The sequence below is a fragment of the Bigelowiella natans genome, assembly GCF_000002455.1.
Source record: "Bigelowiella natans nucleomorph chromosome 1, complete sequence".
Taxonomy (NCBI): Eukaryota; Cercozoa; class Chlorarachniophyceae; genus Bigelowiella; species Bigelowiella natans.
In genome coordinates, this window is record NC_010004.1 from 21,804 (window position 1) to 41,657 (window position 19,854).

Genomic DNA, 19,854 nt, shown 5'->3' on the forward strand with positions numbered 1-19,854 from the left:
GATTTTATGAAAAAACTGATGGTTCATCCAATAGTAAAATAAAATTATTTAGAACCTTCTTTATCGGTACTTAATCGGAAAAAATATAATTCTTGTTTGTTTAAAAGAAAAAAATAAGACAATAAATGGAAAAATTATAGTATATTTTAGTATTATAGGGTTTTGATGAGTATATGAATATTGTGTTGAGTGAAGCGGTAGCGAAAAACAAGGAGGTTGAGAAAATTAAAAATTTAATATTGGTTAAAGGTAATCAGATTAGTGAGTTATCTAAAAATTTTTCTTAAGTTAAACTTATAATTGAATCATAGCATACTTAATAAAATAGTATTTATTTTTGAACCTACGTACCCCATTGTTTTTTTTGTATATTTGCAGTATTTTCTATTTATATGCATTCTTGGACTAGATAATGTAAAAGGTTCAATTAGTTTATTCAATCTCTCCAATAGGTACTCATTATAGCTCGTTAAGTTATTTCCTAAGAATTCAGACATTTGATTTAGATTACTGTTCTTATTCGAGTGATTCAGTATCTGTATTAATGATTTTTTATTTAAATGAACTTTAGTATTTTTGAACTATAAACTTTAAAAGTACCTTAAATACTCCTCTTTGTAGCACTAATTTGATAAAAGCATGAAATTTTAGCTCTCCCCAAACTATATATGGGTTTATTTTTGATAGAAGAGACTTAATTTTACTATTATTCTATTAAGTAAGTAAGAACTTTAATAACAATCGCTGTATTTATCTTTCTAAGTCCTAGACTTTTAAAAATTGATTTGACCTATTTATTTTTATCTTACTTTTGGTTGAATGTCGAATTTACCTTTTAATCGTATTATCATTAGAAAGGATGTCTCGGAAACTAGATTGTCTTTTATACTAGATAGTATACTGTTAGAAAAAGTTTTATTCTACTAAATGAAATCTAACTTCCTTAATTTCATTATTTTGATAAACTTTTTTAGTAATGTTGTCTTGTTTTTTCAATGCAAAGTTATTTAACCCTGAAATTTCTGAATTTAAGTAAATGTATGTAATCAAGCACTTGATGAAATATGATTGTAAAGTATGTAAAGAAGAGACTTTAATGAATAAAAATATTATCTTTTTATCCATAGTTGAGAATTGTTCTACAATTTTTATAAAATAATTAAGAAAAAAGTATGAAAAAAGTAAAGATGTTTCTTTCTTTTTATAAATATAAAATTTTTTAGTATTTATAAGTTGAAAGTTAATGTATTTTGTAACATCACGTTCTGTTGTCAAACGAAAATTTAATTTAGAATTTTTAAGTATATTAGAAAATCTATTTCTTATGAAAATATTTAAATCCCAATTGAGTTTTACTTTAAAAGTAATTTCTTCTGGTAAAGTTTTTGATATTTTTAAAGGAATGGTTTCATATGATATTTTTGTTAAAGATATATCTTGATAATTTTTAATCATTTAAGAATCACTTATAAATTAGTTTACTAATCTGTATGTAATTTGAAAATTTTTACGGTAGACTTATTTGTGATCACAGACATAATTAACATATTCTTTATATTGGCATCTAGATAGTCTATTGTGTCAAACACTTGTAATTTAGTAAAGATTTTGTTTGTATATTCGTTACTCCATATCTACATTAATAAATAATACTTTAATAAGACCATCTCTTTCGGTTGTAATAAAATTAATTCGTGAATTGAAAATTGTTGATATTCCAGTTATTGTTTTATTTTGTGACCTTAGTGTGACTGGTTTTTTATTTGAATCAAAATCCCAAATGAAAAGTGTTTGCTTACTATTTGATATAAGCAAAGATCTTTTGTTTTTTAAAAATCTTATATTCGTCATCTTTGAATTTTTTAAGAATATTTTTCTCGTAATCTTTCTTTGATTATTATCCCATATCAAAATAGATCCATCATCATAACCTAGACCAATTAAATTATTAAATTTATCGTAATCCAAATTTATAAGTTTTCTTTTGTATATTTTTTCGTATGATATAAGCCTACATGTCTCAATATCTCTGATGTATAAAGAGGTATCTGAGTTAAAGGTTAAGAATCTTCTACCATTTTCAATAAATCTAGCATGATACGATCCTACTTATTCATTTTTAGATGGGAAACAATTTTAAATTTATTATTCCAGAAATATATCTTGTTATCTAATTTGTAATTAAATACTTTTAGTACAAGATAAAAAACTAATATTAGAATTATTCAAATTTTGATTTTCATCAGGAAACCATTCAAAATAAAAATTGGTAGCAAAAGCATTTATAGTAGATATTTTTGCAAATGATTTCAATGAAAAAATATCAATTAATCCGTTTGATAAACAAATGGCAATGAATCTAATATTTGGAGATAAAGCTGTTAGAAATGGAATAGAATTATTATAAGAAATGAGTGTTTCACCAGAACCAGTTTTAGGTACGTAACTATAGTTATTTAATTTTGTAAAATAAGAATATTTTAAATTTTTCTTTTTAATGGTATTATTAATCAACGAGTAAATTCTATATTTATTAAATGATGAGTTTTTACAATGTGAGAAAAATATGCTATTCTGATGGGGATATTTAAACATATATAACAGATTACTAAGCAATGTTACTCCATAATAAGTCATAGTAGTACAACGGTAGTATCCCTGCCTGTCACGCAGGAGATTCGGGTTCAATTCCCGGCTATGGCGAGAACTATTGCATGCTTACTCATCAAATTTTCTTAGAAGTGTAAATAAAAGTTAGTAGAAAATTTTCAAAATATTAATAAAGAAACTTAAAAAAAATAAGAAGATTTCGGCCATCAAAAAACCCTATGAAAAAAGTTTATATCGTCTTAAAGAAAAAAAGAAAATAGTTTTCTATTATTTAATAGATTCAAACTTTGCTTATTACTCATGGCTACATGATGGAAAATCCACATTTAATATCACCAGTAGCAAGTTTTCTTTCAGTCAGCGATAAGTATACAAATAAAAATATGTTAAAAAAAAATTTTATATCACACTTTCAAAGAAATGTGATAAAAAAAAGATTTTAATTATTATAACTTCTTATTAAAATAAAAACTTATATGTAAATGAGTTGGTTTTAAATTTGCTTTTTGTAAAAATGTACTAGTTTTTGATTACCCATAATAAACTTCTTGAACCGATATGATCTCATTTATCGTATTAATTGCCATATAATAAAGAGTTTTAATAATAATGGAAGGATCCAATAAGCCCACCCACTTATTTCCGGATTTTAGGTTGTTCAAAATATTTGTATAAATCGATAAATGGTTATTAGTAGAACAAAATATTTTATTCAGAAGATAAAATTTTGAATGGCTCTTAAATGAATGAACTATTCTTTCTATTATTTCGTCCAGAGCAGAACAAAAAATAAGTAAAAATATGTTACAAGATTTAAAAAGACGAGTATTCATATTAAGCAGAAAAAATAACGCAATAATTTCAAACCCTCCTTTACCAATAATCAAATATGTATTTTTAAATAGAAGATCAGTTAGTTTTAAAGCACTTTGTAAGGATTTTTTGATAGTTCTATATAGATCACTTGTCGGGGCCGTAATAAGAATAGAAATACAATTAAAATTTTTAAATGACTCAAATGCTAAAATCGAGTATCCAAAACCTGTTTGGATTTCACGAATGCGTGATAAAGAGCCTAATTTATTGTAATTAATTTCTTGTATCCTTGGTAGGATCCTTGCTTTGCTTATTAGCGAAACTAATTCTAGTTCCTGTGTTTTAAGCCAAGATACGGCTAGAATAAAGTTGTTTGATAAGAATGTATTGATATAATTATCTATACCCCATTGAGTAAGAATTAAATTAACACCGAAAAGATTTAATTTTTTAAGGAAGTAGTCTATTTCTTTCACTTCATTGAAATATTTATAATGAAGTCCGTGGATTTCATTTATAGATGCGCAGTATTTAGATTTTTTTGGAAAAAACAATAGCGGGTGATTGAAGATTGCCACTTTAGGCTTAACAATACATTTTGGTATGTTATAATTATCAAAAGAATATTTTATCAAAATTCCTGAAAGTAATCGACTTTCTTCAATGACCGTTCCAATCTGACCTTCGATCTTTTACTGAAAATTTAACATTTATTAGATTTAAATTTGCATTTTTTCTCTTATAATCATAGATATAAAGATAGGAATCAACACAAAGGATGGAAAACAAATTTTTGATTCGAGTATTTCTATTAAGTGATAAAAAACGTTAGTTCTCCGATAAACTCTGATATTATTTTTAAAATAGTATGTTTTGACTTTGTCCAGCCCGGTAAAGAGATCGAGAACTTACTGACTAATTTTATAAGTATTTTCGTAATTAAATTAAAATTTTGTAATATCTTATAAGGATGAATCCCGGAATCCATAACCATTAATATTTTATTCAGAAAGCATGTTGTTATTATCATGCTATGCAATATAAATTTTTTTGATTGGAGTTTAATATTCGAAATGAATTGAACCATCAATTTAGAATACCTTATTTTAGCTTCATACAGCCTTATGAATTCAGTTGGATTATTATCTAGTAAATTAAAATTGACCGATTATATGATTATCCTTATGTTTAATAAGAAAATAATTATTTCCATCTGGTCCTAATAGTTTTTCGAGGGAATTTGCGATATAATTTCCAATAAGAATACAATATTTTATTAATTTTATACTATTTATATTCTGAAAAAGTAATATTAACTTGCATTACTTTCAGAAAAAGGTTAAAACAAATAAGTTTGGTTGGACTAGTCATTTAAATATGAAAGGCCATAGCATACAAATATCAAAAAAGCTAATGAAATATCAACAATACATTTGTAATGATCCTATTCTAGATAATATTTTTGCGGTAAATCAAATAGATATTTTAAAAATCATTAAAGTATTAGGATTTTAACTAGTTTTTCATGAAAGTTAAATATAAATTCTCAAATTCATTATTTATCATAAGAATAAAAGACTTGATTAATAATATTATTTTGAAGAAACTTCACATCGTTGTGTATTCGGCAAATGCAACTAGAATAGATGTAATTTTATGGATACCTACATTATGTAAAATTTTTTCAGTCCCGTGTATTAGTATAAGGGTATCTATTGTTTTCAATAGGGTAAATCTAAACTGTTCTTTTTTTCCCAATTCAAAAACCAGATTGTGATAGGCATTAATAAAACTAGTGATATGGACTCTACTATTTTAAAGAGAATAAAAGATTTGATTGAGATTAATGATAAAACTAGTTACGGTCAGCAAGAAATTATTTACTATTGAATTTCGAAGGCATGAAATCCATATGCTCCTCCTGTCATTTGTTGGTGGCATTTTTTGCATTTCCAAAGGCCTGTAGATACTTTGATAATTGCTAACTATTTTTTATAATTTAACTTTATTACAAAAAATACATTTATAAGTCTTTTTACATATTTTTTCTATTTTCATGTATCTAATTCTTAAAGAAGATCCGTATTTTGCTCCAAATTTGGAACACAGTTTTTTAATGTTTTTTTTAATCTAAGTCAAAAATATAAAACCATTATAGTATTATGAAAACTACTTAATTTGCAATATTTATTAATTAAAATTTAGATTAAGGACTAATCTCTTTAACTTCTTTAACATTCTGATATTGTTAAAAGGTACTTCATTTTATTCTTAAATTTTTTGGAACATTTATTTGGATAAAAAATTTTTACTCTAACATTTTTATCTTGAATAAAATGTTCTCTCAAATTAAATAATTTAATACATACTTTTATCAAGTCATAATAATAAATTAATGATTTTTTCATTTTTTTACTATTATTGATAGTTTAACATTTTCGTTTTTCTAAGACTCTCATTCCGTAAGTTGAGCATGCTTTTTAATTGTAATTGATATTTAATATTTTTAATCTTTTTTTTATTTATATACTTTTTGTTGGTATTTATTTAGTAATTTTTTTAATATTGATTTATTTATTTGATAATGTTTATTATCTAATTGGTTACTGGTGAAAGTTGATGCCATATATCAAGATGTTTAAGTATGCGTCTTTTTTACGTTTTCACTTTTATGCTAAGGTTCTAAGTTATCTAATAGACTTTTATTAATTGATAATAAAATATCTGTCAGAAAATTACCTAAAAACAAAATAACTATTTTATATAAGCTAATTATAAATAAAGGATGTTACAAAAATAGGTTATTGATTTATTGGAAAACATTTTCAAGAATACTTAATAATATGTATATGGGCTTTTCTCTGGCAACTTTTAATTGCATTTTATCTGAATTAAATTATAGATATAATCTCAGGTAAAATACTTATCGATAGTTTTACATTTTTAAAAGATATGTTAGTCTCTATTTATCAAAAGTACAATAAGCGATTATTTAAATCTCCAATTAACCGTTTAATTAGAAGTAAAAAAAGCGCGGATCTTAATTTGCGGTTACGTCCAGGGGTAGTACTCTATGATCATCAAGTTTTTAATTATTTCATAGGAATTTTGTAAGGTTAAACTATGTATAGATAACACAGTTAAAAGTGGCTACTTGATATTGCCTTGTGGATCTGGGAAAACTCTCGTTGGAATATTAATAATGTCTTATGCCAAAACAGTCATTTTATGTATTGTTATTAATTTTCTGATGATAAATCAATGGAAGGAACAAATATTTAGATGGACCTACTTGAAGAAAGAATGTGTAATCGAGATAAGTTCTTATGGCAAGACAAACTATCAGGGTATTAGTTAAAATTTTAGTAAATCTGCAAGAGCATGCAATATTTTTAAGTACTTATAAAATTATTTCTTTCAAAGGCATTAGAAAAGGTTTAGGCGTTCTATTTAATAAAAAATTCTTTTTTACCAACTGGGATCTAATAATTTTTGATGAATGTCATTTAATTAGAACTTTAGGTTTGGTAAAAACGTTTTGTATTTTTTATAGATTGATAAAATTACACAGTTATGGTAGAGTTGGATTAACAGCTATTTTTAAACTTGATCATGGCGGAATAAATTACTGCGATACAATTATTGGTCCTAAACTAGTAAATGTTAAATGGAAACAACTGACACATTCGGGTAGCATATCATTTGTAAAATACTACGAAATCTTAATTGACTTACCGTTAATGGATCAGCTTATCTATAAAAATTCTAAAGTTAAATATTATTTAAATAGTCTAACAGAGAAAAATTCGATATAGCTACAATGAACCCTAATAAAATAGAGATTTGTAGGTATCTGATAAAATATTTTTTATATTCTATAAAATTCAATATTCTTATTTTTTGCGACTCAATAAAATTGCACAATAAGATCAGAAAAGCTTTAAAGATTGATTCTATAAGCGGTAAAACATCTAAAATAATTCGAGAAAAATTAATCAAAGAATTTAAAGCAAATAATAATAAAAATAATGCCATTCTTTTTTCAAAGGTTCAACTCAATAAAATAGGTGGGTGATACCTCAGTAGATATTCCCAATGCTAATTTGATTATTCAAATTTCAAGCGATAGAGGATCAAGTGTTCAAGAGATTCAAAGAATAGGGAGAATTATGAGAGCTAATAACTTAAAATCTGTGAAAAAGTATTCAATTTTCATAAATTTAATATCAAAAAATACAGTAGAACATTATTATTCTAAAAAGAGAAAGAGTCTTCTTGCCAGACAAGTATAATGCTTAAATATAGGATTTTTCTATTGAAACCTTAAAAACTAAAGTAAAAAAACTTACAAATAAAAAAATGTTAATAAAATTTTATAAATAATAAATCTCAATAATTATAGATGATTAATTGTAATCAATAGCGAGTACAAAATATCATATACGATTACTATTCTTCTTAATTTGCTTCTAGCAGTAGTACACGATAAATTAAGCAATACAATAAAATCACCAAGGCTGCTTTTCTCATACCTTTTTTATAATATTTTACTTTTGTAAAGAGATGTTAAAATTTCTCAAAAGTGAATAAAAAAATTTTAATAAAGTTTTAGTTCTATGTGAAAATTTCATAATTGTACAATTCGTAACTACATGCCGATAGTACGCCTTAATAAGATTCATAGAGTTCGTGTGAATTGTAAAACAAAATCTGCCTTTCATTTTTTTAATGGTTTGTGCACTCTGGACTTTGCGTTCTTTTATTATATTTCTATCATATAGTTTAAAAGAATGATTCAAATAGGTTAATTTCTTTCAATTTAGTATTATACCTTTAGATGAAAAGAACTACGGTTATTAGTGTCTAGACAAATAACATAATGACATTTGATATTTTTAAAAATGTCATTATGACTCAAATTACGGTAATCTTGTGAATTTTTGATTAGTATGAAATTAAAATTATATTTGATTGTTATAAGTAAATTATTATCTAGAAAATCGATCTTTTTATGTTCTATTATCTTTTAATGTTAAAAGTACTTCATTAAGGATTCTACTTGTCATATGGTCAAAAGCATTATTTTTTATGATGATGATTCCTTTGTTTATAAGAAGAAAACAACCTATCATTGAATGAAATAAAGAATTAGAAGATAAACGATCAAATTTAAATAAATCTATAGATTTAAGGAAAGAAAATTTATCAATAAAAGCTCCATTTTTAGCATAATAAACTAGTCTTCTTAATAGTTGGTTTTTTAAAAATATATCATTACTATCAATCAATATTTTAAAGTTTCTAAAATTTAAATGCTTTGTTTCTAAAATTTTAAATTTAGTATGAATTAAAACTAGAAAAAGTAATATTTTAGACCAATATGGAATTGTCAAGCTTTCAAAAATGCAATTAGAATATTTATTATTTCCCAAATTATAAAAAAACAATTTTCCTAACATTCTTGGTTTTATATAAGTGCGGTTAGGTCTGTAAAATTCTAATGATATTTTTAAACTCATAAATTTTAATTTATAAAATAGTTTTATGTTTGATTTGTTTGGATAAATTAAAACAGAACTGAATCCTAGAGCCATGATTACGTCATTAGGAATCACGTTTTCAATAAGTGCATTTTCGATAAAAGTATCAACTAAGAAACATCTACTAGTGAGTTTATATTTATCATCCGAATATAGAACTACTAAATTACTATTATTTGAAAATTGACTGAATCCAAGTTGAATATTTTCGGAATTAAAATAGTTGGGTTTTTCTAGCATGGATCTATTTTCATAAAAGATATCATGTTCTTGCTCCTCAAATAAGTTAATTTTTTTATTATAATTAACAATTTTATCAATATTTACAATATTAGTGATGATACTGATTACAGTTCCTTTTAAATAGATAAGACGACCAGAAAAAAAGTCATTTAAAAATAAATTATATTTAAAATATCGAATAAAAGGGATATGATAATTTATAATAGTTTTATTATTCATTAAAGTATCTTTTTCAATGCTTGAAAATCTTGATAGAAATTGTAAAATTTGTTTTTGAATTTCTTTATTGAATACTGTGGGATTAAGAATAAAAATCTTAATAATATCATTATTAAAAATTTTTTTAGAAAAATATATGTTAAACATAGCTTTTTTTTTAAAATAAGCTAACTTTTTTGTCAATTTCTTTTCTATTGAATCGTCTATAAAGAGTTGGCATATAAAAGTTTTGAAGAATGCTTTTAGTTTATGAAAATTGTTTTTGACGTTCATTGTCATAGTCAAATAATAAAAATTGTTATTAGTAAATGATTGTTAAAATTTATTTAAAGGGTATTGAAAATTTTGGAAATTATATAACAATAACAGATAAGATATGCATTTTTTCTGAAGATGTCTGTAAGAATATTGTTCTATTTAATAAAATAGGTTCTATCATCTAATAAAATTTGGAAGAAACTAAAAATGATACCCTTTAGGAGTTATGATCAAAATTTTATAGGAAATATGATTTTAGGTGAAATTTTTCATTATAGGGAATACGAATGGATTGATAATATCAAACTTTTTTTCAGACTATAGTTTCATGTTTTTTTAAAGAACTAAGATATTTAATCAAAAACTCTTGGGATGATATAAAAATACTCAGACTCGATGATAATCGAAATAATCCAGGATCTTTTATGACAGTGAGTAACTTTCATACTATTTTAGGAAGAAATTTGCAAAAAGTAATTTTTAAGAGATTAGAAAACTATTCAGAAAATTAAAAGTTATTTAAAAACTTCAGTTTATCTGTATGAAAACAATTTTTTCACTATAAATAAATTCAACTTTATGATTTTTGAAAATTCTTGTTTAGTATAGATTTTTTTTAAAGATTTCTCCTGTTTATTTGGAATATTATCTACAAACTAAAAAACCAGTCGAACTTCCTTTATATTGTACCACTGTTTCTAATGGATGTAATTATCCTGGGTTAGCTTTGTTATTTAATAAAAATATATGTTTATTGAATTCGTCAACAAATAATAATGAATTGAAAGTAATTAACAAATTCATTAATTAAAGAGTTATTTTTAAATGATTTTGTAATTAGGTATATACCGCCAGCTAAAGAAACTCATTATGATACACTTCTTGTTAAATGATAGTAGTCTGCCAATTTTTGAAGCAAGAGATCATATACTGAAGCAATTAAAGATAAAAAATGTATTAATCATAATTGGTGATACAGGATCAGGTAAATCAACACAAGTTCCTAGATTTTTATTAAATGAGTATATTGAACCTCATTCTAAAATAGCTTGTACACAACCAAGACGTCTGGCAGCTATGTCATTAGCTAAGAGAGTATCCCAGGAGATAGAAAAAAGTACAGGTTCTTTGGTAGGATTCTCTGTAAGATTTGAAAGATGTGTATCAAAGCATACCAAAATAATGTAAGTTTTTTAAATTTAAGTTATCTAACGGAGGGTATTCTTTTACGAGAGCTAGCTTCAGACCCTTTATTGTCAGTTTTTACAACAATCATCATTGACGAAGCCCATGAAAGAACTTTATTTACAGATTTATTACTTGGAATATTTAAAGAGGTAAATCATTAATGAAAAGATTATTAAATTGAGAAAGTATTTGAAAGTGATAATAATGAGTGCAACTCTAGAAGTTAATAAATTTTTCAATTACTTTTGGAATACTGTTTCTATTTTGGTTCCTGGAAGACTTTTTGAAGTAGAGTTACTTTATGCGAAACATGCAGAAAAAAACTATTTAAGAACATCAATTATGCTCATATTTAATATTCAAAGATCATTTTTCGGAGGCGATATTTTATTATTTCTTACAGGAGAAGATGATATAGAAGAATTTTGTCTAATCATGACTAAATTACTAAAATTATATAAAAAGAACATCAGAGTGTATCCTCTGTATTCTAACTTGTCGTCTGAATATCAAGAAGAGTTATTCCAAGTATTCACTTATTGTTATAGTTGCATAAAAATAATTCAAAAGATAAAGATGTTTATTTTAATGTTATAGCATCTACGAATATAGCTGAATCTTCTATAACTCTAGATGGAATTTCATTTGTGATTGATGGAGGATTTTCTAAGATAAAGATATTTAATCCACGGTTAAAAATAGATTCACTGTTAATTTATCCTATCTCAAAAGTTTTAAATTACAATAAAGGCATCAGCCCACCAACGATCAGGAAGAGCAGGTAGAACAAAGCCAGGAAAATGTTTTAGGTTATATACGGAAAATTGTTTTAATTTCAAATTAGCGGATCAACTGTGTCCGGAAATTTTAAGAACGAATCTTCATAATATGATTCTTATAATCAAAAAAATTGGAATTGAAGATTTGGTAATTTTTATTGAATCAGGTTCATTTTGATTTTATTGACCCCCCGCCACCAGAAACCATTATGAGGGCATTAGAATTATTGAACTTATTGGGAGCTTTGAATAGTAATGGTTTATTAACAAAAGTAAGAAATAAAATTTAGATTGGATTAGTAATGTCGGAAATACCTATTGAACCTCAAAGTACTAAAGCTATCATTGAATCAAAAAAATATAGGTAAAACAAAATTAATTAGATGTTGCAATGAAATTATTTCTATAATAGCGATGTTATCTAGTAATTTTACTATGAGATCTTCTAGTACTATAAACATCGAAAAAGGGTGGAAATCTGGTATTATTCATAAAGATGGTAAAAATATAATAATTAGGAGATCATCTGACTATTTTAAATATTTATCACCTTTGGAGGAGTAAATGCAAAAGTAAAATATGGGCAAGTAAAAATGGAATGAATTATAAATTGCTAGAGTTTGTGGACAAGTTAAGAATTAAATTAGTTTTAACATTATTAATAGATTAATCTTTGCTACAGGCTGGGCGTAAAATTAATATCAGAATTTGAGGATAATCGAAATTATTTTAGTAAAATCAGAAAAGCTATTTTTTCAGGATATTTTTTACAGACAGCAAGAAAACTTACTGAAAAAATGTATATAACAGATTTGGATCACCATTCTGTATTAATACATCCATCTTGTAAAGTTTATAAAAGCTATCGATGGTAATTTTAATATATTTAGTGTGATGTATAATAGTTTATTTTTTTCAACAGCTTTATTTATGTGTATTGTTACGAAAGTAAACGATTCATGGATGAAGAATTATTATAATAAAGACTAAAGTTAAAGCAATCAATTTTCGGAGCCAGGTAACGATCCTGGGACCATTGGGTTATGAGCCCATTGCTCTACCACTGAGCTACTCCGAATGTGAGGAAGTAGCCATTAATCATTTATGATTTTAAAATATCTTTTTAAATAAATAGATATTTGTCATAGTAAAAAGGTTATTTCTTTTTATATAAATAATAAAATTAAAGATAAAAGGTTGAGAACTACAAAGTTTTTAAATATTAAAACCATATATGTTTAGTTATTTTTAGAAGTAAAGATTTCGTCAATTATTCCTATTTCAAGTGCTTCTTTAGAATTAAAATAACGTTTGCTTTGAAGAAGACTATTATTATAATGTAGGCTATAATTAAATTTTTCTTTCATATAGTTTATAAAAGTATTAAATTCTATTATTGAATTAGATAAGTTAGACAAACTTCTAGTGCTACTGTATAAAAAAGGAGTTTCAAATGAAAAGCTTGAGTTCTCAAGAGCTATTCTATTTTTATTTGAGATACCTTTTGTTTGTAGAAGAAGTCAAGAATAAGAATAAAGCAGTTCCAAAAGACTTTCCTATTACGATGGAATTTGTTTGATAAGAATTAAATTCAATTAGGTCAATTAAAGTTAGATAACTTCCAAAAATATTGTTAATATCGGTGTAAGAACTGTGAGAACCATAAGAGTTAATGATAAAATTTATATATTTTTTCGACTTTTTATTATTTTGCCATAGTAATTGACAGAATAATAATTCTATTGTAATTTCTGTAAGCTATTAGATTCTATGATACCGGCATCCCTATAAATATGATAGAGTTCTCAAAAAGAAACGAGGGAACGTCGGGGGCATTAGCTACACTAGGAGAGTATAAAACACTAGTTTTTCTTTTTACCAAATTATAAAATTTTTTGTCATTATTTATAGAAATATTTCGAAAAATTAGTGGCTTCTTTATAATTGAAATATTTTTCTGACTCCTAGAGATTGTTTTGGTCGAGAGCATCATTTAATGGTTAATTAGTTATAATTAGTTTTAATATTTTCTCCGTGGAATCTGTTTACTATATTCTTACTGTCTGGATAAGTTTTTAAATTTGTTTTTCAGCCTAGCGGGATTAGTTATTTTTTTAACATCAAATATTTTAGCGAGATTCACTGTTATTTGATCGAATGGTTTTAATTTGACTATTTTTGACTTTAAATATTCTAGATTTGGAGATGCTTTTAGTTTGTTAGCATTAAAAATAGATATGGATTTAGATCTATTTTTTTCTATGCTTTTGCTTGTAAAGATTTTTTTAAATTTTAAAATTCTATTTTTATCTTTTAGTAGATATAAAATTAAACCGTTATTCATAAATTTTTTATTTTTATTATAATTAGGATAATTAGAAAAAATTCTAAAATTGTGTAAACTTCTAATTTTTAGATGATTGCGTAAACAAGTAATATTATTAGAAAATTTAATTTTGATCTTTATTAACTTTTTATCTTTGAAGATTCTTTGTTCCCTTTTTTTGCACATTCACAAAAATTTATATGTTTATCGCTAGTACTATTTGTTTAATTTATTACTCCAGTACAAAATAATTACTCAAATATGTTATCTCCCAAGAAATTACATGTAAAAAGGTATAATAAAAGCAATAGAATTTTATATGTTAGAAATTTACCAGTCGACGTTTCTTTAGAAGAAGTACAATTAAAATTTATAGTTGGTAACTTTATTTGAAAGATTTGGAGAAATTTATCAAATTCGAATGTATAAGTATTAATTAAAGAGGTATCCAAAAAGAGACCCACGGGACAGCTTTTATAATTTTTAAGAATTTTTATGATAAGAATTTTGTATCTAATAACATATCTGGTTTGACTGTTAGGAACAAATATATTATAGTATTAATCTTTTTCGTTACAATTTAATAAGGTAAAATAATAATTGAGACCTTTGATTACTTATGATATCTAATAAGTTAAAAAATAGTTATTTAACTCATCAAAAAGTTTATTAATTAAATAAAGGTAAAAGAAAAACCTGAATTAAGCACAGATTCTATGAGTCTACCTATTGAGGAAATAAGAAAAGTTTTAGTACCATTTCTTCTAAATAATAAAGTAGTAATATTGAATTTAGGTTTTAATAATTTATGGAGAAACTGGGTCTGGAAAGTCAACACAAATACCTCAAATTTTGTTAAGATCGGATAATTATTCAAATAGCTATATTTGTTGTACACAACCTAGAAGAATAGCAGCCGTTAGCTTAGCCTTAAGGGTTTCTAATGAGCTAAAATCAGAAATTGGTTGTCTTGTTGGATTTTCCATAAGATTTGAGGACAACGTTTCTTCTAACACTAGAATAAAATATTGCACTGATGGTATTTTATTAAAAGAATTATCACTTAACCCTGTATTAATAGAATATTCACATATCATAATAGACGAAGCCCATGAAAGAACATTAAATACAGATATACTACTAGGTTTATCAAAATCAATTATGAAAAAAAATAAGAAAATAACATTTATAATAACTTCAGCAACTATAGATATTAAAAAATTTTCTTGGTTCTTGAACAGATGCCCGATTTTCACAATTCCTGGAAAGAAATTTCGAGTTTCTATATTATTTATAAAAAAATTAAATTTCGAGTATTTAAAAATGGCAATACAAGCTATAATTTATGTATCACATCAATAAATAGATCCATAAAAAAGAAAAACTTGGAGATATATTAGTTTTTCTGACAGGTAAATCTGATATAGAATTTATTGAGAATTATTTTGAGAAAAATATTCATAAAGTCAATAATCAATCCAAACTTCGACTAAAAGTCTTAAAAATATTCAGTAATCTTCCTGTTTCCAAGCAGGTTACTCTTTTCTTATTAGTCGTTAATTTTTAAAAAGCATGCCATTAATTCAAGACGATGCATACTTTCGACTAATATAACTGAAACTTCATTAACAATCCCTAGTATTAGGTACGTGATAGATTCTGGTTATGTAAAGAGTAAATTTTATGATCCTAAAGCGAATTCGGAAAATCTTCTAATAGTGCCTATATCAAAATCGTCAGCGGATCAACGGGCTGGTAGATCTGGAAGAGTATCTGATGGTAAGTGTTTTAGATTATATACTGAGTATGTTTATAACAATGAGATGAGAAAATCTAATATTCCAGAAATCAAAAGGTCAAATTTATTGAATACAATTTTGATATTGAAAACATTAGGTTATGTAAATGTGATGAGTTTTGATTTCATTGATAAACCATCTATATTTGCAATAGGAAAAGCTCTAGAAGAAGTAACGCGGTTATTAATAGCTATTTATGTTAAAAGCTTTAAATAAAAAAGGAGAACTTACAAATTCTGGTCGTTTGATGTCCTTATTCCCAATCGACCCGAAGCTTAGTAGAGTTTTACTGGTATCAATAACATTTTTTGTACCTATCGAAATAGCTATCATAATAGGAATTATTTCGAATTCTTCGAATTTGTTTCATGAAAAGTAATTTTATAAAGATAGAAATCTTGTATCATTAAAAAATGAAACTAAATACTTTAATAGTTTATATGGAGATCATGTAACATATTTGAATATTTATAAAGAATGGTTAAAAAATAACAGTAGCCGTGAATGGTGTGTACAAAATGCTCTGAATTACTTGTATTTAGCTAATTCTAAAAAAATTTGCAAACAATTATTGTTTTTGATTAAGAAACTTGATATTAAAATTATTTGTAAAGGATCAAATTATACAAATATTTGTAAATCATTTACAAAAGGTTTCAGTAAAAATATTGCTAGGTATAAAATAACTTTTTAGAAAAGCTAAGAATGAATATTATAAAATTATTTATGAAAAAACATTATATAAATTGCATCCCAAAAGTTCACTGTTAGGTACTAAACCAAATTGGATTGTTTTTGAAACAATAATCAATATAAGTGGAGAATATTTATACAATGTATCAAAAACAAAGCCAGAATGGTCAGAATATTTAAATAGAAATTAATTAATTGTTACATTAAATTAAGTTAATCTTTTTTTTAATATATGATCTTCCGCATCTACCACATGAATTTCGATTTGAATGATTTGCTAAAAAGCAAGAGTAAAAGCAACTTTTATTTCGGCAGATCTCATTAACTTGTAATCCATTAGAGTTGATCTATAATAAAATAAAGAACCTTTATTATATTAAGAATGCTACATTTTACTTTTTTTCTAATATGTGATATTTTTTTTGGCGTGTTGGGAATTTTTTTTTTCTTTTTTTTCTTTTTTCCTCCTCTAAGAGTGTACAAAGATAAAGTTCTCATAGAAGTATCATTTATATACTGGAATAAAAAAATGATCACATTTATAAAATACTTTTTAAATCAATGAAAAAAGCTTATTCTTTTAAATCTGTGTTTGATTATTTTACTATTTATAGATCAAGTAAAATTGGAATATCTTTAATTAGTGTTTTAATAGAACTTTATAAAAAAAGAAAAATTAGAACAGCATTGATCTTTAGAATTTTAAATATGGTAAAATATTTTATTTTTAGTATGATCAAGTAGTATGTTAATTTTAGTATATAAACTTTTTATTAAAAAAAAAGGTTTGCAACACAGCTAAAATTAAGGGAGTAGTAGAAGAATATTCTAATATAGATAAAGTATAAAATGGATTATAGATATGGTATTTAACGAGTTTAGATTTTAAGTTTAAAACAGGATTAACGATTCAAAGAAAAAAAGTTAGATATCTTTCTCATATTAACATATCTAGGGAAAAGTGTTACGTAATGTTGATTGAAAAAACATGAGGTCATCGTGGTAACATCTTTTTTAATTTACAGTATAAAAAAGATTGGATATACTAGATGAAGAAATTTTGTAACCCTAAGCCTTTCTTAAAAAATTTAGTTGGAGAAAAAATTACTATTTATGTAATACTTAAAGACTATTCGTTCAATGGTATTCTAGTATCCTTTGATTCTTGGATGAATATTCAGGTAATTTTCTATAAATAAGATGTTTAATACTAATGAAAGTATTAAAGGAATGAATATCGGTCCAATTGGTGAAATATTCTTGAAATGTTCTTGTATTCAAACAATTGAGCCAAATTTGAGTTAATTATAAATAATAAACTATGTAAATAGTGTTGTAAAATAAAATATATTAAATTATTTTAATAAAACACTAATTTAGATTTGGAATGATAAATATATACTATTTTATTATCCTTTATAACTAGATTTCATTAGTTTTTAATAAATTATATTTAGAAAGTAAATTGAAATAATTTAAGTGTATCTCTTTCTTTAAAGACAAGTTAAAGATAGTATAATTAACATTGCTTTTAAATTTTATGACTGAGGAAAACCCATCGCAATCACTTCTTGAACTTTTTAAATAAAAGTATAGAGTCGAAGAAATAAGAGTCGAAAAAATATGGATTTTACAATATGTACTAGACCAATCAATATATTTACTCGTTTTATTACAGACAGCAGAAGAGAAAATTTTTGTTTTTGGAAAAAGAGTAGGCTTTAGATAGCTACCCTTTTGGAAGTGTGAAATTTTTTTTTTATTTTCCAAGCAATGGTGAGCATTTCTAAATAAAAATGTTTTATTTTTAAATAAAATTGTATATTTAAATCCAAATGAAAAATAGGTAGATATGTTAGAGCAAAAGTAAAGACTTAAACTATAGGATTTTTTTATTTCATGGCAAATGCTTGAATAATTGGCAATTTTTTTAAATAACTTTGTACTTGATTTAATTTTTGATACATAACTACCTATTCCGATCAGTTGTGTATTAAATAGCTCTAATTTTTTAATAATCACAAATTTATAATCTACTTTATTTTTTATTCGGATGAAAAAATAATTTTTGCTTTTTTTGTTAAATTTTTCTTTTATTACTAAATTCATATTTGTCAAAAAATAAGATATTAGCAAGACTATAATGATTCTATTATAAATGGGATCAACTTAAATGCGTTTGAGACCAGTAAAACTAAGTCTAAAGAACAAACGGGTTTATTATATAAATTAAACTTATGAATTTGATAAAGACTTATAGACGAAAGTGGTTGTGAAGAAGTAATGGAACCTTCTATATAATGATTATATTTCCAGTTTAAAAGTAATTTTTTAAAATAAATGTCTAAAGTGAAGGATTTAACTTTTATCTAGACTTAGAAAAGAATTTCTATTAGCTCTTTTTTTTATGATCAGTAAGATTACGATTTTATTTTTATAGGATTCATAATTGCGTTTCTATTCAGACAAAGAATACCTTTAATCTAATTATTCCAATATCGTTTAGTAAAATAAACTTGGTATCAAATGAAATTTTATTAAACAGGATTCCTGTTAATATAAATTTATAATGAGAATCTGATAATGTTTTTTGAGTATAACACTATAAAGATGATAAAACTTTTATCTTGTTAAGAATAAATAATTTCGTATTTAAATATTTAGTTTTTGTATCTTTAGAAAATTTTAAGATATTTAAAAAATAGATAATATCATCAAGTTTAAATTTTTGATATAGCTTTAATTGTATTGATATTGAATTTGTTTCGATACCATAATGGATTTTTGTAAATTTTTCTATTTGTTTTAAATTCTTCTTTATTACATCCTCGGTGAAATTTTCTTCAACTAAGCAAATGTAATTTATTTGTTTGATTCCAAACTCCTATTTTATTATTTATGACTTTGCATTCGAATAAAAACTGGTATAATCCGAAAGAGATATTTTCATTTGGTGGAAGAAGTAAAAAAATAAAATCACAGTATTTTAATAAGTTCAAGTCTAAATCTATAAGAGTAGTTTGGAAAAAAACCACATTGTTAGTTTTTTTTTTTATTAATTTTTTTATAATTTTAATAACTTTCTTTATTGCTTTTAAATTCATATCATTCTCATAAAATTTGCTTTACTTGTTGATAGTTGATAAAAAATATTGTTCTTATTTTTTTCGTCACCCATTGTTGAGTACATCTCTAATAAAAATTGAAAAATATCTCTCTGGAGTTGAAATTCCTAGGTTAATTTATTGTTAATTTAGCTTCTAACTACTTTTCTATGTATTTAATAGTATTATTCTATTAAAAGTCTTAAATAATTATTGAAGTACAGAAATTCAATTTAAATATACTAATTGATTTTAAAACTACTAGTATTAAAAAGGTAA

The 19,854-nt window shown here is 24.4% G+C and overlaps 20 protein-coding genes and 2 non-coding genes across 22 annotated transcripts; 12 read left to right on the forward strand and 10 right to left on the reverse strand.

Annotated features, from left to right (window-relative positions):
• Positions 1-6: 6 nt before the first annotated feature.
• Positions 7-287, forward strand: snRNPE-2 (mRNA splicing protein; the record flags this gene model as incomplete). The annotated part of the gene is given in 3 exon segments (XM_001712710.1): positions 7-33; positions 53-139; positions 159-287. The coding sequence occupies 3 exon segments, from the start codon at positions 7-9 to the stop codon at positions 285-287; spliced, it is 243 nt and encodes an 80-aa protein (XP_001712762.1).
• Positions 288-305: 18 nt separating this feature from the next.
• rpl7A-1 (ribosomal protein L7A) lies at positions 306-1,455 on the reverse strand (the record flags this gene model as incomplete). Its single annotated transcript, XM_001712711.1, is given in 5 exon segments — positions 306-581; positions 601-711; positions 731-790; positions 810-920; positions 940-1,455. The coding sequence occupies 5 exon segments, from the start codon at positions 1,453-1,455 to the stop codon at positions 306-308; spliced, it is 1,074 nt and encodes a 357-aa protein (XP_001712763.1).
• A 26-nt stretch (positions 1,456-1,481) lies between these two features.
• On the reverse strand, positions 1,482-2,637 carry dip2 (nucleolar rRNA processing protein; the record flags this gene model as incomplete). Its single annotated transcript, XM_001712712.1, is given in 4 exon segments — positions 1,482-1,634; positions 1,654-2,089; positions 2,110-2,170; positions 2,190-2,637. 4 exon segments carry the CDS (start codon positions 2,635-2,637, stop codon positions 1,482-1,484), a joined length of 1,098 nt encoding a protein of 365 aa, XP_001712764.1.
• BNATCHR1t71 lies at positions 2,635-2,703 on the forward strand. Its single transcript has one exon. It is a non-coding gene; the product is annotated as a tRNA-Asp (tRNA).
• Positions 2,704-2,714: 11 nt separating this feature from the next.
• Positions 2,715-3,053, forward strand: BNATCHR187 (hypothetical protein). Its single annotated transcript, XM_001712713.1, is given in 3 exon segments — positions 2,715-2,741; positions 2,762-2,869; positions 2,889-3,053. 3 exon segments carry the CDS (start codon positions 2,715-2,717, stop codon positions 3,051-3,053), a joined length of 300 nt encoding a protein of 99 aa, XP_001712765.1.
• An 87-nt stretch (positions 3,054-3,140) lies between these two features.
• Positions 3,141-4,797, reverse strand: tcpE (T-complex protein epsilon-SU; the record flags this gene model as incomplete). Its single annotated transcript, XM_001712714.1, is given in 5 exon segments — positions 3,141-4,103; positions 4,123-4,234; positions 4,254-4,572; positions 4,592-4,724; positions 4,744-4,797. The coding sequence occupies 5 exon segments, from the start codon at positions 4,795-4,797 to the stop codon at positions 3,141-3,143; spliced, it is 1,581 nt and encodes a 526-aa protein (XP_001712766.1).
• Positions 4,798-4,803: 6 nt separating this feature from the next.
• Positions 4,804-5,316, forward strand: rpl7A-2 (ribosomal protein L7A; the record flags this gene model as incomplete). Its single annotated transcript, XM_001712715.1, is given in 3 exon segments — positions 4,804-4,926; positions 4,946-5,134; positions 5,155-5,316. 3 exon segments carry the CDS (start codon positions 4,804-4,806, stop codon positions 5,314-5,316), a joined length of 474 nt encoding a protein of 157 aa, XP_001712767.1.
• On the reverse strand, positions 5,310-5,579 carry rpl37ae (ribosomal protein L37ae; the record flags this gene model as incomplete). Its single annotated transcript, XM_001712717.1, is given in 3 exon segments — positions 5,310-5,411; positions 5,431-5,556; positions 5,577-5,579. The coding sequence occupies 3 exon segments, from the start codon at positions 5,577-5,579 to the stop codon at positions 5,310-5,312; spliced, it is 231 nt and encodes a 76-aa protein (XP_001712769.1).
• Positions 5,580-5,657: 78 nt separating this feature from the next.
• On the reverse strand, positions 5,658-6,052 carry BNATCHR188 (hypothetical protein). The annotated part of the gene is given in 3 exon segments (XM_001712716.1): positions 5,658-5,841; positions 5,861-5,937; positions 5,957-6,052. The coding sequence occupies 3 exon segments, from the start codon at positions 6,050-6,052 to the stop codon at positions 5,658-5,660; spliced, it is 357 nt and encodes a 118-aa protein (XP_001712768.1).
• An 18-nt stretch (positions 6,053-6,070) lies between these two features.
• Positions 6,071-7,809, forward strand: rad25 (DNA repair and transcription protein; the record flags this gene model as incomplete). The annotated part of the gene is given in 8 exon segments (XM_001712718.1): positions 6,071-6,105; positions 6,125-6,340; positions 6,360-6,510; positions 6,530-6,773; positions 6,793-7,196; positions 7,217-7,474; positions 7,494-7,712; positions 7,732-7,809. The coding sequence occupies 8 exon segments, from the start codon at positions 6,071-6,073 to the stop codon at positions 7,807-7,809; spliced, it is 1,605 nt and encodes a 534-aa protein (XP_001712770.1).
• Positions 7,810-7,822: 13 nt separating this feature from the next.
• Positions 7,823-9,701, reverse strand: ORF1-606 (hypothetical protein; the record flags this gene model as incomplete). The annotated part of the gene is given in 4 exon segments (XM_001712720.1): positions 7,823-7,958; positions 7,978-8,237; positions 8,258-8,449; positions 8,469-9,701. The coding sequence occupies 4 exon segments, from the start codon at positions 9,699-9,701 to the stop codon at positions 7,823-7,825; spliced, it is 1,821 nt and encodes a 606-aa protein (XP_001712772.1).
• Positions 9,702-9,736: 35 nt separating this feature from the next.
• eif6 (elongation initiation factor 6) lies at positions 9,737-10,497 on the forward strand (the record flags this gene model as incomplete). The annotated part of the gene is given in 6 exon segments (XM_001712719.1): positions 9,737-9,838; positions 9,858-9,945; positions 9,965-10,009; positions 10,029-10,159; positions 10,179-10,289; positions 10,309-10,497. The coding sequence occupies 6 exon segments, from the start codon at positions 9,737-9,739 to the stop codon at positions 10,495-10,497; spliced, it is 666 nt and encodes a 221-aa protein (XP_001712771.1).
• A 59-nt stretch (positions 10,498-10,556) lies between these two features.
• prp43-1 (spliceosome dissassembly protein PRP43) lies at positions 10,557-12,643 on the forward strand (the record flags this gene model as incomplete). The annotated part of the gene is given in 11 exon segments (XM_001712721.1): positions 10,557-10,870; positions 10,891-11,023; positions 11,043-11,402; positions 11,423-11,605; positions 11,625-11,801; positions 11,821-11,925; positions 11,944-12,017; positions 12,037-12,152; positions 12,172-12,299; positions 12,319-12,524; positions 12,544-12,643. The coding sequence occupies 11 exon segments, from the start codon at positions 10,557-10,559 to the stop codon at positions 12,641-12,643; spliced, it is 1,896 nt and encodes a 631-aa protein (XP_001712773.1).
• Positions 12,644-12,659: 16 nt separating this feature from the next.
• BNATCHR1t72 lies at positions 12,660-12,731 on the forward strand. The gene has a single exon. It is a non-coding gene; the product is annotated as a tRNA-Met (tRNA).
• A 160-nt stretch (positions 12,732-12,891) lies between these two features.
• clpP-1 (Clp protease) lies at positions 12,892-13,643 on the reverse strand (the record flags this gene model as incomplete). Its single annotated transcript, XM_001712722.1, is given in 3 exon segments — positions 12,892-13,135; positions 13,155-13,411; positions 13,431-13,643. The coding sequence occupies 3 exon segments, from the start codon at positions 13,641-13,643 to the stop codon at positions 12,892-12,894; spliced, it is 714 nt and encodes a 237-aa protein (XP_001712774.1).
• Positions 13,644-13,709: 66 nt separating this feature from the next.
• Positions 13,710-14,165, reverse strand: BNATCHR189 (hypothetical protein). The annotated part of the gene is made up of 1 exon (XM_001712723.1): positions 13,710-14,165. One exon carries the CDS (start codon positions 14,163-14,165, stop codon positions 13,710-13,712), a length of 456 nt encoding a protein of 151 aa, XP_001712775.1.
• Positions 14,166-14,240: 75 nt separating this feature from the next.
• Positions 14,241-14,563, forward strand: prp14 (mRNA splicing factor PRP14; the record flags this gene model as incomplete). Its single annotated transcript, XM_001712724.1, is given in 3 exon segments — positions 14,241-14,336; positions 14,356-14,402; positions 14,422-14,563. The coding sequence occupies 3 exon segments, from the start codon at positions 14,241-14,243 to the stop codon at positions 14,561-14,563; spliced, it is 285 nt and encodes a 94-aa protein (XP_001712776.1).
• Positions 14,564-14,598: 35 nt separating this feature from the next.
• prp22 (mRNA splicing factor PRP22) lies at positions 14,599-16,662 on the forward strand (the record flags this gene model as incomplete). Its single annotated transcript, XM_001712725.1, is given in 8 exon segments — positions 14,599-14,643; positions 14,663-14,755; positions 14,775-15,326; positions 15,346-15,513; positions 15,533-15,949; positions 15,969-16,153; positions 16,172-16,453; positions 16,473-16,662. The coding sequence occupies 8 exon segments, from the start codon at positions 14,599-14,601 to the stop codon at positions 16,660-16,662; spliced, it is 1,932 nt and encodes a 643-aa protein (XP_001712777.1).
• Positions 16,663-16,674: 12 nt separating this feature from the next.
• Positions 16,675-16,969, reverse strand: rps27A (ribosomal protein S27a; the record flags this gene model as incomplete). The annotated part of the gene is given in 2 exon segments (XM_001712726.1): positions 16,675-16,818; positions 16,838-16,969. The coding sequence occupies 2 exon segments, from the start codon at positions 16,967-16,969 to the stop codon at positions 16,675-16,677; spliced, it is 276 nt and encodes a 91-aa protein (XP_001712778.1).
• A 63-nt stretch (positions 16,970-17,032) lies between these two features.
• tfIIA-gamma (TFIIA subunit gamma) lies at positions 17,033-17,463 on the forward strand (the record flags this gene model as incomplete). Its single annotated transcript, XM_001712727.1, is given in 4 exon segments — positions 17,033-17,182; positions 17,203-17,211; positions 17,230-17,313; positions 17,332-17,463. 4 exon segments carry the CDS (start codon positions 17,033-17,035, stop codon positions 17,461-17,463), a joined length of 375 nt encoding a protein of 124 aa, XP_001712779.1.
• Positions 17,464-17,520: 57 nt separating this feature from the next.
• Positions 17,521-17,776, forward strand: snRNP-F (mRNA splicing factor snRNP-F; the record flags this gene model as incomplete). The annotated part of the gene is given in 2 exon segments (XM_001712728.1): positions 17,521-17,652; positions 17,672-17,776. The coding sequence occupies 2 exon segments, from the start codon at positions 17,521-17,523 to the stop codon at positions 17,774-17,776; spliced, it is 237 nt and encodes a 78-aa protein (XP_001712780.1).
• Positions 17,777-17,893: 117 nt separating this feature from the next.
• On the reverse strand, positions 17,894-19,575 carry BNATCHR190 (hypothetical protein). The annotated part of the gene is given in 6 exon segments (XM_001712729.1): positions 17,894-18,620; positions 18,641-18,815; positions 18,835-18,928; positions 18,948-19,073; positions 19,092-19,355; positions 19,375-19,575. 6 exon segments carry the CDS (start codon positions 19,573-19,575, stop codon positions 17,894-17,896), a joined length of 1,587 nt encoding a protein of 528 aa, XP_001712781.1.
• Between the last annotated feature and the right edge of the window lie 279 nt (positions 19,576-19,854).